This window comes from Engraulis encrasicolus, chromosome 3, assembly GCF_034702125.1.
Source record: "Engraulis encrasicolus isolate BLACKSEA-1 chromosome 3, IST_EnEncr_1.0, whole genome shotgun sequence".
Classification (NCBI taxonomy): domain Eukaryota; kingdom Metazoa; phylum Chordata; class Actinopteri; order Clupeiformes; family Engraulidae; genus Engraulis; species Engraulis encrasicolus.
In genome coordinates, this window is record NC_085859.1 from 13,510,093 (window position 1) to 13,524,624 (window position 14,532).

Here is a 14,532-nt window from a genome sequence, read left to right on the forward strand (position 1 = left end):
ACATTGCTGAGCCATCTGATAGGTTCTTCAAATAAAACGGCTCTACGTTACAGCAGTGCTTTCTCTCACAACACGGGCCTTAAGATCAGGCTGGAAACAGACCATAAAATAACCTAAATGACAAATTATGCAGTCTTTCTGTGTCAGTGAACCGACTGTTAAAAAGAAGTCACCCTCCATACTGGAGCATAGAAAATAATAATAATGACCCTGGCGGGCTGCCTAAGCTCTTTATTATTATTTCTTGTGGAACACCCACCACCAGCACCGCCGCTGCGGACCCCCCAACCCCCCCCCAGAGGGATGGACTCCTAGGGGCAGCCATTTTGACTTGAAGGTACGCTGAGAACAAACACAGTTGGCACAGACGAGAACCCCACAACTTCCAGCAAATATTAGTTCAGTAATTGTTACCGTTTCTTTATCACCTCATTTAATTCTCTTCATTCACACATCATGTACTGTACATTTCAATTCCTTAATGAGTTTACTGTTCATCATTAAACTTTCACATGACATCTTCTCAATGTACACATCACATACATCTGAATGTGCACATTACTAAGAAGCTTGTTGCCAGTTTATTTTGTCATTTGGACTCGAAGGCATGCTGAGTGAGTTCACAGTTGGCAGACACAGAAAAAAATGTTAAATGTTAAATGCTTCTTCAGTAAATTATCAAAAGTAAGTGAATAAAGAAGCACTCATCAGATTTCTTTTTTCATTTTTAATCACCTCACATCACGTCAATGAATGAACTCAAATCTCAAAAGTAAGTGAATAAAGAAGCACTCATCAGATTTCTTTTTTCATTTTTAATCGCCTCACATCACAGACGTTTCGGGCTTACACCCTTCTTCAGTGTGAAATGGCGAAATCATCACAGACGTTTCGGGCTTACACCCTTCTTCAGTGTGAAATGGCGATTTCGCCAAGTGTAAGTGTTCTTAAGTAAGAAAATGAATGACTTCGCCATTTCACACTGAAGAAGGGTGTGAGCCCAAAACGTCTGTGATGATTTCGCCATTTCACACTGAAGAAGGGTATAAGCCCGAAACGTCTGTGATGTGAGGCGATTAAAAATGAAAAAAGAAATCTGATGAGTGCTTTTCTATTCACTTACTTTTGAGATTTGAGTTCATTCATTGACGAAGTTAAGCACCCAGTGTACAGTATAAGAAGACAAGGTGTTGAGCACTCTTCCTGATCCTTCCTCAGTAAATTGTTCCAGGTAGTTTATCACCTAATTGAATCCTCTTCATTTACACATCATGTACTGTACATTTCAATTTCTTAATAGGTTTGTTGTTCTTTAATCTTCAATATTATTATTATTTTTTAGTGTTTTCTACTCCCACCCATTTTACTTCCACGCCCCCGTTGAAGTATCTTGTTCCATACATTGTGATAGATTTCAAAGTCATGGTGTGCCGTTTTGTCACCGTCAAGCATGTCTGATAAGAACTCCGTCCAAGCTCTGTGACAGTGACAGAGGCAGCGTGTACAGCCCAAATTCCTTTCAGTTCAACAACCAGCTCTTTAGTGGAGTAAGTGTTCTTAAGTAAGAAAATCAATGACTCTACTCTAATAGATTACTACTGCGCCCCCACCCCACCGCCTCACAACACCACCCTAAACAGTCCAATTGCCTCCGGACAGCGTTTTGTCTGTAAGATACTGTGGTTTTCCTCCATAGAGTCCTCCAAAGCCATTTCTCAATGGAGGCAAGAGGAATAGCAATGTTTGATCCTTGACTAAATGCCCCGCCATGCATCACACAATGGTACAGTATACCATCAGCCAAGTTAATAATGGAAAACGTCATCTCCTTAAACTGAATTAAAACATGGTGTCATGAATGTAAAATACTGCTTCTAAGAGTGAGCATGAACGTGACATTAACACATTTAAACACTCTCTCTCTCTCTGTCTCTGTCTCTGTGTGTGTGTGTGTGTGTGTGTGTGTGTGTGTGTGTGTGTGTGTGTGTGTGTGTGTGTGTGTGTGTGTGTGTACGTGTTGTGTGCGTGTTCGTGTGTGCGTGCGTCCATGTGTGTGTGTACGTGTGTGTGTGTGTGTGTCTGTGTGTGTGTGTACGTGTGTGTGTGTGTGTGTGTGTGTGTGTGTGTGTGTGTGTGTGCATGTGTGCGTGTGTGTGTGTGTGTGTGCGTGCGTGTATGTGTGTGTGTGTGTGTGTGTGCGTGCGTGCGTGTATGTGTGTGTGTGTGTGTGTGTGTGTGTGTGTGTGCGAGTACAGTACGTGTGTGCGCGTACGTGTGTGTGTGTGTGTGTGCGTGCGTGCGTGCGTGTACGTGTGTGTGTGTGTGTGTGCGTGCGTGTGTGTGTGTGTGTGTGTGTGTGTGTGTGTGTGTGTGTGTGTGTGTGTGTGTGTGTGTGTACGTGTGTACGTGTGTGTGTATGTGTGTATGTGTGTGTGCGGTAGTAAATGTAGTGTGGACAAAGCTGGCTTCTTATGGACACCCCTGACACATTGAGAGAGGAGGTTATCATAGCAAAGGGCCAGGCGTGTAGCAACAGTGCGACCTTCCAGAACATTCCAATCCAACATTCCACTGTGAGGCTGGACACTCACAGCCTAAAGTGAAAAGGGCACGGCGAAGAGAGACTAAGAGAGGAAAGAGTGAAGATGAGAGAAAAGGATGTGAAAAAAGACGTTGAATACTAGCTACGGGAAAAGTTTGGTTGAATTTAAGTCTCTCAGAGATGTAAAGGGCGTATTAACAAATCGTCTGAGTTACAACTGTAACTTCGGTTCCCTAAGTAGGGACCAGACCTATTACTAAAAAGCCTCTGTTTGGATACGCAACACAAAAAAATATGAGTCGTCACTATTTTTCCAAATACATTCTTCCACCTGAGCTGATGGCCATGCCGCTGTGTATGAGAAGAGATGTATAATCTCAGAAGAAAGTCCTTTTTAGGATGGAGTCTATCTTTGCCGTTTGTGTGGCAGTCATGGCTCTGTAGTATTTAAGAGACAGGTTTGTAGGCTGGTGGTGGCTGGTTTGATTGCTGACACTGACAGGTTGGCAAGGAGAATGAATGACCAGTGCTCTCCCCTATCCTCTCTTGTTACATGCTGACGTATCCTGAGCAGGGCACCGTCCCCACACACTGCTCCTCTGGTACGCCGGGCATTGCACTGGGTTAACTTGAAGAGTAAGGATTTTTTTTCCACAGACACTCTGGCATTTTACTCCAACATTACACTACAAATCTAATAGCACTTTGTAACTAATTCTAATTTCTAATCACATATCAAAGGGCAACGTGACAATTGAGTCTTCCTCAAAGGGTTCAGGGGAAATGCACTAGTCACTGTAAGTTGGTCCAAAAGAAAAGAAAAAAATAAGTGTATTTGGTCTTGAAATTAGATGGTTGAAAATAATACATTAACGTCTTCAATTCACCCCCATCATTCCAGCTCGTAAGCTTAAACGAAATGATAATGGATATCATTCATTACGAAGTGAAATCGACCGCCGGACAACCATCTCCTTAGCTCACCACTTTCCTCTGAACATAAGGAGGTCCATGCAGCTCATTGCCCTATATATTTTTTTTTTAAGTTGACTTTTAAACAGCACTTTTTTTCAGGGTGATATTTGACCACACAGCTGCGCGGTGACAGATAGGAGTAGTCAAACAAGAGTGTGCTCTTCAGCCACTTAGCAAGCTATCAAGCGCGGTTCTGCAGAGCACTTCAAGTCCCTCTTGAGACGCCAACTATTTGGCGCACAACACAATCGTGTCATTTGTCATTATATCGTTATGTCCAGTGGTATACAAGAGAGGGGCGAAAATAAAACGTCCTGATACAGTGCTGAGCTGAAAGAAAACAAAATAAAGTATGCTGTGATCTCTTGGCACCTCAGCAACATATTCATTTTGTTGAACAAACACAAGTGGGCTACATTTTTGTTTATTCAGGTGCAATAGTTAATCCGATATTTTTTTTTGATGTGTATCAATACCACAACTACAGTCATACAAAATATTTTGAAAAAGTGAAGCATACAGCCAATTTAGACAGTCCAAGTTAAACCAATGTAAAAAAAAAAATAGACCCCGTCTATCTCTGTTAACATTGCGTCTACGCTTTACAGTTGGGTGTATACCCTAAGGAAGTAAAAATCTAAAATCACATACTGAACACAGTGAAAGCTATCAGTGTTGGTGATAGTGCTTTTAAAGAAAATGACTGAGCCTTCGAGAATGATCATAGCTCAGTTTTAGACGGTGATAAATTGTCTCACTTTAAAAAGTGTTTTCTGATGCTGTCCAGAAAAATATTTGGACAGTTATACACAACAACTCCTTCTTTTACTGGACTGAGCAAAGGGAAACACACGCAGCTGGCCGTCGAGGCTTCTATATATGGTATGAGTTACATGAAATTCTTCCCCACCATATAGTGAATGAGAACACTATGGATTCATCCGCATGTGCACACACACACGCACGCACGCACACACACACACACACACACACACACGCACACACGCACACACACGCGCGCGCACACACACACACACACACACACACACACACACACACACACACACACACGTGCACACACACACACACGTGCACACACACACATGCACACACGCACGCACGCACGCACGGACGCACGCACGCACACACACACGCACACAAACACACACACACACACACACACACACACACACACACACACACACACACACACACACACACACACACACACACACACAAGCTGTTTCTGAAAAGTGCAGTACGCACTGTAGCATATGAGTTATATAGTGCAGTAATATAGCGGAGGTGTTCACATGCTGGATTTTAATTGAGTTGGATTGCGTCACCTCTTCCAGTGTTTTGCTAAAGATGACAGCTGATAGGTCAGTTTAGTGGAGGCTAAAGACACCCCTGGGAGAGATGGATATGAAATCAGACTATTGGATTTCTCACAGGAACAAGAGCACACACACACACACACACACACACACACACACGCGCATGCACGCACACACAAACACTCACAGACGCATGCACACGCACATGCACACACACAACACACACACACACACGCATGCACACACACACAAACACACACACACGTGCGCACTCGTGTGTACACACACACGCACACACATACACATGCACACACACACACACATGCACACACACTGGCTTGTGTTTGAGGCATGTTTGTGTCATGCTGACATCAGACATTGGTTGCCGTCGAACCCTGTTACACGTAACTTCAAAGTTAAATGAAGTTCACAAATCAAGATTACTTCCACTTGCCCGCTTGTGGCCTTTGAAATGTTTGGTGTGTACGTACGTACGCACAGTCAAAACTCCTTAGAAAGACCTCACTATTCCACTCAGCGGCAGACGGCAGTACAGTCAATATAGTACATTTGTGGTAAGGTCCTGCAGCATAGAACGCCAATAACTTCACTGATATTAGCAGAGTGACTGATAAAAACTGTGTTTTATATAGGAGTAGTTAGGGAATAAATCACTCCTGGAACAAGCTCCACTATAGTCCTCATACTATGCACCGTGAATCTTCAGTTAATTTTGTCCTTCTTTCACGTAACATGCATGCGCCCTCACAAACACACCACACAGCAGATTGGTTCCACACACAGTCGTACAACTTGTCACAACAAGTCGCGTAACTGACTTTAATGGAAGGTTTGCACTCCCCTCTCACGGACACCTGCAGACACGCATGCACACACATACACACGCGCACACACACGCACACACACACATACACACGCGCACACACACACACACACACACACACACACACACACACACACACACACACACACACACACACACACACACACACACACACACACACACACTGCACATGATTCTCAAATACTTACAGGAGTAGCCTAACTGATTTTCATGAGACTCTAACTACCCTCAAACTCACACACTCAAAGCACAATTTTCACACCTCTTAAATGCCAGGGACAAATGCCAAACAGCCTCTTAAGAAATCAAAACAAGGAGTAGATTTATCTAACAAAAAACTATAAATTACCATGCTAAACAATATCAATTCCAATGTTAAAAAAAGAAGAATAAAATCAAACCACATGTCAAACATGAAAGGACTTATGAAATGATCACAAAATAAACAGGAATGTGTTTGATGAGTGCTATTTGCTTCTAAGCATTACAGTAATGTGCTATAAGCGTACTCTAGTGCAAGCGTTCCACTGTTTTCCCTCAGTGCTATGTGGCTAGCTAGACGAGCCATCTCTACAGTATCCCTTGTTCTAGCTGCAAGTGCCTCGATCGAATGTGCTTGACAAAAATCTGATTGCATTTTTTCTTGTTGGACTGTCCAAACTGAAAACAACACAAGGCAAAATTTCACTTATGCGTTACTTATGTAACATGTGAATGTTTCATTGTACAGTATATATAGATTTCAGCTTTGAATTATTAACAAAAGATATTTTATTGTGATGCCCTATGATCAACTGCCTCTAATTTTTACAATCTGGTAAGATCATTGGAAAAGTCTGAATTAATTATTATTTTGGAGACGTATTACACATACCTCCCATAATTGACCTGTTCTCCTCACTTTTCCAAAAAAACAAGATGCAAGCTGTGCTTTTCAGGCTGTGCTTTTCGCTAATTTGTACATGAGCAGAAAATGGGGATATTAAGCATTGGGATTACAATACACACAGAGGAATGGCGGTACGGTACCTGTGTGGTTATAAAGTTAGTCTCTGGGGCTGTACCTCTCATTGAAAAGATATGTAGGCCTACCTACCTAAGTTTCTTCTCCAAATAATGTATTGTATCAATAGTACACTTCTACTGCTCCATTCACGGTATTGAACCTAGGGCTACAGGACAAGTCGTTCAGATAATACTACAGTATACTGAACCCTGATCAGTCCATTTCTTTCACCTTGTGGGTTGCTATAGTGAAATGAAATTGAGTGGCGGCACTGATAAATCTAAGGACAATTTGGTAGAAACATAATTATTCCACAGCAGGCACTACCCCAGTGATTTTTTTGTGCCCATTTCAGTGGTTTCTCTTTGTGGGATCATTTCTGAAAAAAAAAAAACATGTTTTACATGCATCTCTGCAATGATGACACATTGCAAGCAGTCTATTTGTAGCAATCTGCTCCTTTCGTCTCTCATCAGAAGCCTTCTCAATATCCCAAATAACTGAATATTAAGCCCTGCATACGCCATCATTCTTATCTAGAACCTTGAACATCTGTGGCTCCAAGTGGGATACCTCCACATAACTACAAGATGAATGCCCCTTGAACAAGTCATAATCAGAGAAAAAACAAAACATGTCCATTTTCATCACTGTACAGAGAACTACATCTAAGCTGCAGAAACAACATGACTGGCTCGTGCGGTACATTCGTAGTGCAAACAAGCTTATCAGTCCCAACAGTTAATCACCTAGAGACAATACTTTATTACCTCCACCAAAGGGGGTAAGATTTTCACCAGGGTTTGTTTAGTGTGTGTGTGTGTGTGTGTGTGTGTGTGTGTGTGTGTGTGTGTGTGTGTGTGTGTGTGTGTGTGTGTGTGTGTGTGTGTGTGTGTGTGTGTGTTCGCGAACGCGCGCACACGTGTGTGTACGTGTACGTGCGCACGCGGCCGTGTGTGTCTGCGTGCATGTGTGCGCGTGCATACGTATGTGAATGCGCGTGTGTGTGTGCGTGCACGCGTGTGTGTGCATGTGCACGCACGGGTATGTACGTGCGTGTGTGTGCTCGCGCGTGTGTTTACTTGTCAGTGCATGGACTTATGTTTCTGAAATGGTGCCAATATGTTGCTATGCACAATGTCTCCAGCTGATTCAGTTTTAATGATGATGTGAGCTGTCCTCTATGAGCTCTCTTGTCACAAGATGTTTAAAGGGACACTGTGCAGGAAATGGTCAAAAAAGGTACTGCAACTATGCTGCTCATTGAAACTGGGTTGCCTATTGCCAAATTTGATCTTCTCATGAAAGTTTCCTAAGTATTAAGCTAATATTTTCTAGTATGGCCCAAGTACAATCATTTTTGCAGCTAAAAATGTCTATTTCTGGAAATTCAAAATGGCAGACCATGGAGAAGATCCCTCTTTTTGCGTATGAAAAGTGCAATTTTTCCAGTCATAATGAATACTTAGAATTTGATGGTGGTGGTACGAATTCATGAAAAAGGTAACATTAGTGAATGGGTAGCATGAATTCTGGAAATAAACAACAAAAAATCTCACACAGTGTACCTTTAAAAGATCAACATGATCTGGAACCAACGCCATCACAATTCCACTCTCCAGCAAGCATATCCTTCTGCCACAGGTATCACAGGTCCTTCTAACTAGAACAATCCGTAACCTCATATTGTGTGGTGTTCTGCCAGTGGCACACCTTCAGCAATAGCCGACATCAAAACTTTGTCATTCCCACTCTCAAAACAACACATTTTTACACGCAGATTTAACAGTATTTTAAGCACAATAAATGATGATAGAGGATGATAATGTGAAGTGCTTGTAAGTCCGACTGTAACCAGTAGACTGAAGTCCCCTGAAGCAAGGCATCTAACCTCGCAATGCTCCAGGGACCGTACCCAATACCCTGTGATAACTGGAAGTCACTTTGGACAAAAGCATCATGTAAGTGTCATAATGTAATGACAACTATTGCTCTATAGTTAATAAACAGTTTTTAATGTGACAACGTTTCGGCCTGTCGGCCCTCCTCATGTCACGTGGCCGAAACAGGCCGAAACGTTGTCACATTAAAAACTGTTTATTTAACTTGAGAGTGTGCGGCACTTCTCTCCTCCTGCAAGTATATTTTCTGGTTGCCAGCACCTCTGTTTCTGGTGTGCGTTTTGCACCTCCACTCATCAACTATTGCTCTATAAACACCAGGTACATCTGTAAATGTTGCTTCTCTCTTCTACTCACCTCCCACAGATGCCGGGAAGTCACTTTGGACAAAAGCATCAACTAAGTGTAATAATGTAATGAAAAACGTTGCTCTATAAACACCAGGTACATTTGTATTTTGCTTCTCTCCTTCTACTCACCTCCCACAGATGCCGGGTGTTCCTCGCCAGGCCCGACTGCACCTTGTCCAGGAGCAGGGGCACCCCTTGGAAGGGCCCGATCCAGGTGCCCTGTGGGATGCGCTGGGCCGCGCAGATGCCGTAGCCGAGCCCCGGCACGGTGCTGGTGCAGAGGCAGACCTCGCGGGGCAGGTCCCGCAGCCACTCGGGGACGTCGGGAGGGGGCGCGGCGGCCGACGTGCCGCTGGTGCCCACCAGACGCCGCAGCGAGTGTAAGGGGCCGTGCATCGGGCACTCGCCGTTGCGGTTGTCCGCACACATGTCGCAGCCTACCGGGAGACAGCAAGAGAGAGAGAGAGAGAAAGATGGCAGGCACACACACACACACACACACACACACACACACACACACGCACATACACGCGCACACGCACACACACACACACACACACACACACACACACACACACACACACACGCACACGCACATACACACGCACACGCACACGCACACACACACACACACACACACACACACACACACACACACACACACACACACAACATGATGTGGGGGCCATGTGAAATGTGAAAAAGATTACATGAATTAACTTCTGACCATGATGATTTAAAAAAAAAAAAACAAGGTTGTGTGATGCATGAATCTTTACACATTGGTGTGTGTTAAGAAACAAAGGAATACAAAAATAGTTGACTGCTGAAATGTTTTATGGACATACAGCTAAGTTTATATTACAGACTGACCACCATGTATGTAGGCCCTATATATTTTTAAACGATGCACATACACACTAGATATACTGCTAAGTGTCCCAGCTTGTACGGACTAAGGACAGCACACTCAATACACTAATGTGGCTAAGAGCACCCCCTGTAATTGTTTACTGTTACTAAGATCTCTTCCTTCATAAGTAATACATATTAAATGTATCCAATGTATACATGAGTATTTACAGACATTTTTATGTGCCCTCTTACCCCAGGACACGTGCACGTTTGCCTTTTAAAAGTTGGCGACGTTGTGCATTACTTTTTTTTTACAGTGACATGTATGACAGTGGTGTAGTCAAGTTAGAACGCAGGTATAGTATACCCACTTCTAAATTTTAGGGGCTACAGTATACCCACTTAAAATTGATTGATCCATTATTTACATAATCACATTAGCATAAATATATACTGTATACCCACTTCAAAAATGCTGGAATATACAGTATACCCACTTCAAAAAGGAGACTACACCACTGATGTATGAGCACAATACACATACTGTGCACTGAATTGACAGACTCAGAATCATATGCAAGCCATTCTGATGCATGTTTCTTGTATATTGGTTCAAACTCAATGCTGATCATGCACGGCTCAGTTCAAACCACTGTCTGGGTCGTGCCATTATTTACACGGGGAGAGGAGAGTTTGCACACAAAACCTGAGTGTGACTAAAAGTAAACTAAACCAGTGGTGTAGTCTACTTTTTTGGGGTGGGTATACTGTATATTTGATCATTTTACGAAGTGGGTATACCGTATGTATTTGTGCTATTCTAAATAAGAAATCAATCAATTTTAAGTGGGTATACTGAAACCCCTTACATTTTGAAGTGGGTATACTGTGTTTACCTCCGTTCTACGTAGACTGCACCACTGGTGTGAACCAAAGCACACAAAAAAAAACAATCATACATACGAACAGAAGACTGTAAAAAGTACAACCACATATGTTGATACATGTTGATGAAATGCCAGTCATATATGCCAGTCATACGTACGTCAATGTTTAGGGGCAATAAGTATCACAGCCAATAAGTAAAATCCCCCATTCTTTTAACGGTTGTCTAGTACCATATTTATTCATCATCATAGTATATTGTATATCATGTCTTCCTTCTTTTGTATAAATTGGGATGCTTGGGCTGTCCAATTTCTGAATTGATGTGTGCCAAAGACAGATTTCCATTTTCATATTTACATTTCCATACCTACCTATACCTTGTCCCTCACTTTTTAAAAGTGGAGCATAGAACCAACTTCAAAAAAAATTATAGCGACATGATGCATCATTTTTTCAACATGGCATATAGCTGGTATACCACACTAGAAAAAAATGCACTATAAAAAAACCATGACGCCCCTTTTGCCATTGTTAAACTAAACTAATGCTTTAAAAAAAAATGTTTTTGTGCACGCTGGCATATGTGCATGCATTTACACATATCGTTCTATAACATGTGATGTAGTCTAAAATACAATATATGGAGGTTGACCTTGTTGAGTGGGATTTTTTCAATTTTATGAAATATTTAACATAGGCCCACTTCATGCCTTTCTCTGAACTCTATAACAAGGCACTGCATTAATAAACATAGGCTACTGTAAAAAATGATCCAGTGTTAGTCACTTTTGGTAGACTATCTTATGAAACACCCATTTAAGAAAATGCAGAAGGTTTTTGTATTTGCTGCTTAATAACTACAGTAACCTTTCACTTGCCCTTTGTGTGTTCCTCTTCACTGTAACTTGTTAATATGGGGATAATGATGGCCTATATTGCTTGAGGATTTCTTAACAATTTATTGGATCACACTGGGTCCATTCTAGGCCTACAATTCCATGGACTATTTTGACTCTATTTTGATTTTGGCTATTTTGATTTTCAAATGATAGTTTGACGCCATCCTTCTTTTGAAAGGCATTTAATTCTGTTACCACCTGCGTAATTGATCAGAAACTGATAATCAAGAGGGCGATGGAATCCAGAGTCGAACTTGTTATCTAAAATATTCGGAGAATTTTTAATAACAGCAATTACGCGGCCTAAATCATCCGTTTGCGCTTCCGTGTTGCGTTAGCACTTATGGGGCCTTATTTTTATATAAATGAGCACCACCGGTTTGAAATATGGAGCAGAGAATGCCGAATGTAGATAAAGCAGTCTTACTGTCCCCCGGAGACTTCCATATAGCCGTGTTGGGATGATGAATAGCGGGCGATGGCGAAGATCGATCCCCCCGATCCACACTCACTCCACTCTGCTCTACAAAACTATACAGCAATTAATTCTGCCTTGTCCCCCCATCTCTCATCTTGCTTGTGGCGGGTATCGACGGAGATTACTGCTGATGGGCCGTTTTATCACCTTAAATAAACACTCACCACCCTCTCAAACTTCGCTTTAATATATAGCGCTCCTCCGGACTCCCCCCTCGCGCGCTTGTTAGGAATGAATGTAAATGGTGACAAAATGTTAAACTAAAGAAGTCTGTAAATACTGAAGCAGGTGCAATTTTCCTTGTAGGTCTGCTTTTCTGACACTGATATTAACAGAAGAGCTATTTCCTAAGAGGTCAGTCGGTGTAATCAAAACTGATTACGCATATGATGCTTTTCTGAATGCTTTGCAGATTACAACATTTTCCTACTCAAATTGTGGGGAAACATTGTGGGAATTAATTGCTATGATTTGTCTAAATTAAAAAATTATCCAGTAGGGCTTAAGATATGCATATATTCCGACAACTGAAAAAACACGGATCTGGGGGGAAAAACAATTCAATAATGTTTTTTCACCAATTAAGTATAGGCCTAATTTTATTCGTTGGGCCAATTTACTTTCCTTGTAGGAGGAAATACCCTCTCTAATTAAGGACAACAGAATAAGATTGTCGATAATCCAGTCGAGGTGAACAGTTAATCTTTAAAGTGCGAGCACTGATGCGGGCCCGCCAGCTGACAGATGACCAGCCCCAAGATTATGTTTTGGTTTGACCGCTTCAAATGTATTGCAAAAGCCATTTAGCCTTCTTCATTGAATGATTCTAATGGGATGGCGAGTCACATTTGAAACACAAAATAATTCATCCTTTTTTTAAATTACAGGCAAATTAAGTCTGGTGGAAGTTCTGACAGTTCACAGTAACCTACCACATGCGTCATACTTTGGGGCTACTTGGTTTTTGTGATGCATGTTTTTGTGGGCTGAAAATACTTTTCACGTAGACTATTGCTAATAGGCGAGATAAATCTAACCCCTGAATTTAAAAAATAATAATAATCTTACGTACGGTTAGTCTGGTCGCCGGTGTGATTGTTCAACGGAATTATCTCCATCCTTTGCTGCCCGTAGAGGTAGTAGTCCAACTCCTCCGAGGTAAGTTTGAACTTGGAGCCTTTATCATTTTTGAAGTTCGACGAGGACAAGCAAAGTTCCTTCGACTGCGAGTTGTTGTTGTTACTGTCAGCTGTTACCAAGTCAGTGCACAGAGTTTGTCCAAAAAGTGCTATTTGTGGCACGGAGAGTTGAGTTAAACCTGCTAGTGAAGACACCGCCGAACTCGCGCAAGAGGAGTGGGTGGACGAGGAAGACGACGGCAGACCGGATGAGGTGGCGGACGGCGCGGAGATGAGGTTCGCCCGCTGCCTCAAGCTCTCCACGGGGATGGCGACTCTCTCCGGCGCCTGGAGTTGCGCAAGGGCGCCGTTCTTCAGTTGTGCTTGAGGAAACAGCTGCTGCCAGTGCTGGATGTAAGTCGGGTCCACTTTCAAAAAAGCAGAGCCGCTCGGATCTCCCGGTTTCAGCATTTCCAAGAGCAACTACATTAAATAGCACAGCAAGAATTGTCCACTGAAAGACATTGAACCCGACAAACTGGCAAATGACAATGTTGTACGCCAACTTGAAAAATACACCGACCAAACACACACACTCGCTCTCTCTTTGGGCGTTCTGTAGATGTGTGCGACCTACTCTATAAACCGCAGCAATTACACTTGGTTGGTGTAAAGTAATGTACGAAGTGTGACATTATTTCCTTACAAACAACACTTCAAACTCGATGAATCTAAAACGGGAAACATTACTGAGGTAACATCTCATTCGGTGGTACGCTCAAACTTTCAAGAACCGAGTCTCGGCGATGACCTATGTAAAAAGTAATCTGCATCGCTTTGGAGAAGTTACCGAGCAGGGCACTCACGCACGGATGTGTTTGAATAGTTCCTGACTCGCTTTCAAGCTCAAAGAGGAGACTTACCCGGTTATTCCAAAATGCGGTTTGTTGCAAGAGTCTACAATTTGCACAGCTACACTATCGCGCACTAAACCATAGCGGAGCTCTCCGCGTGTACTTTACGCCTGTTACTTCATGTGTTGTAGCGCGAGAGCTCTCGGTCACGTCCTCCCTCCACTGCCCTCTTCTCCTCTGTGCGCTGGGAAGGCGGGAAGGAGGGGGGCGGGTTACACGTGGGTTTTACGCCAAGCTAAAACGCAAGGGACAGACTGGGTTTGTTTTACCCCAAAATGCATTCGGCTATCTGTTTTGCCAGTACTGAACCATAACCTAGTGGGCGTACAGTGTCACAGTATTCAGGTAGCCTCCATTTACTTGGCTGACTGTTTTCGATTACCCGCAGCCTGTTCTGCCAAGTA

General features: G+C 42.7%; 1 protein-coding gene across 1 annotated transcript in view; it reads right to left on the reverse strand.

The window, feature by feature from the left end:
- Positions 1 to 13,785, reverse strand: part of prdm6 (PR domain containing 6) — a 53,131-nt gene extending 39,346 nt beyond the window's left edge. Inside the window, exons 1-2 of the mRNA XM_063194308.1 lie at positions 13,169 to 13,785; positions 9,106 to 9,413 (exon numbers count right to left, since the gene is read on the reverse strand). Coding sequence (XP_063050378.1) covers positions 9,106 to 9,413; positions 13,169 to 13,685 — 825 coding nt within the window. The 5' untranslated portion in view covers positions 13,686 to 13,785. The remainder of the gene's footprint in view (positions 1 to 9,105; positions 9,414 to 13,168) is intronic.
- Between the last annotated feature and the right edge of the window lie 747 nt (positions 13,786 to 14,532).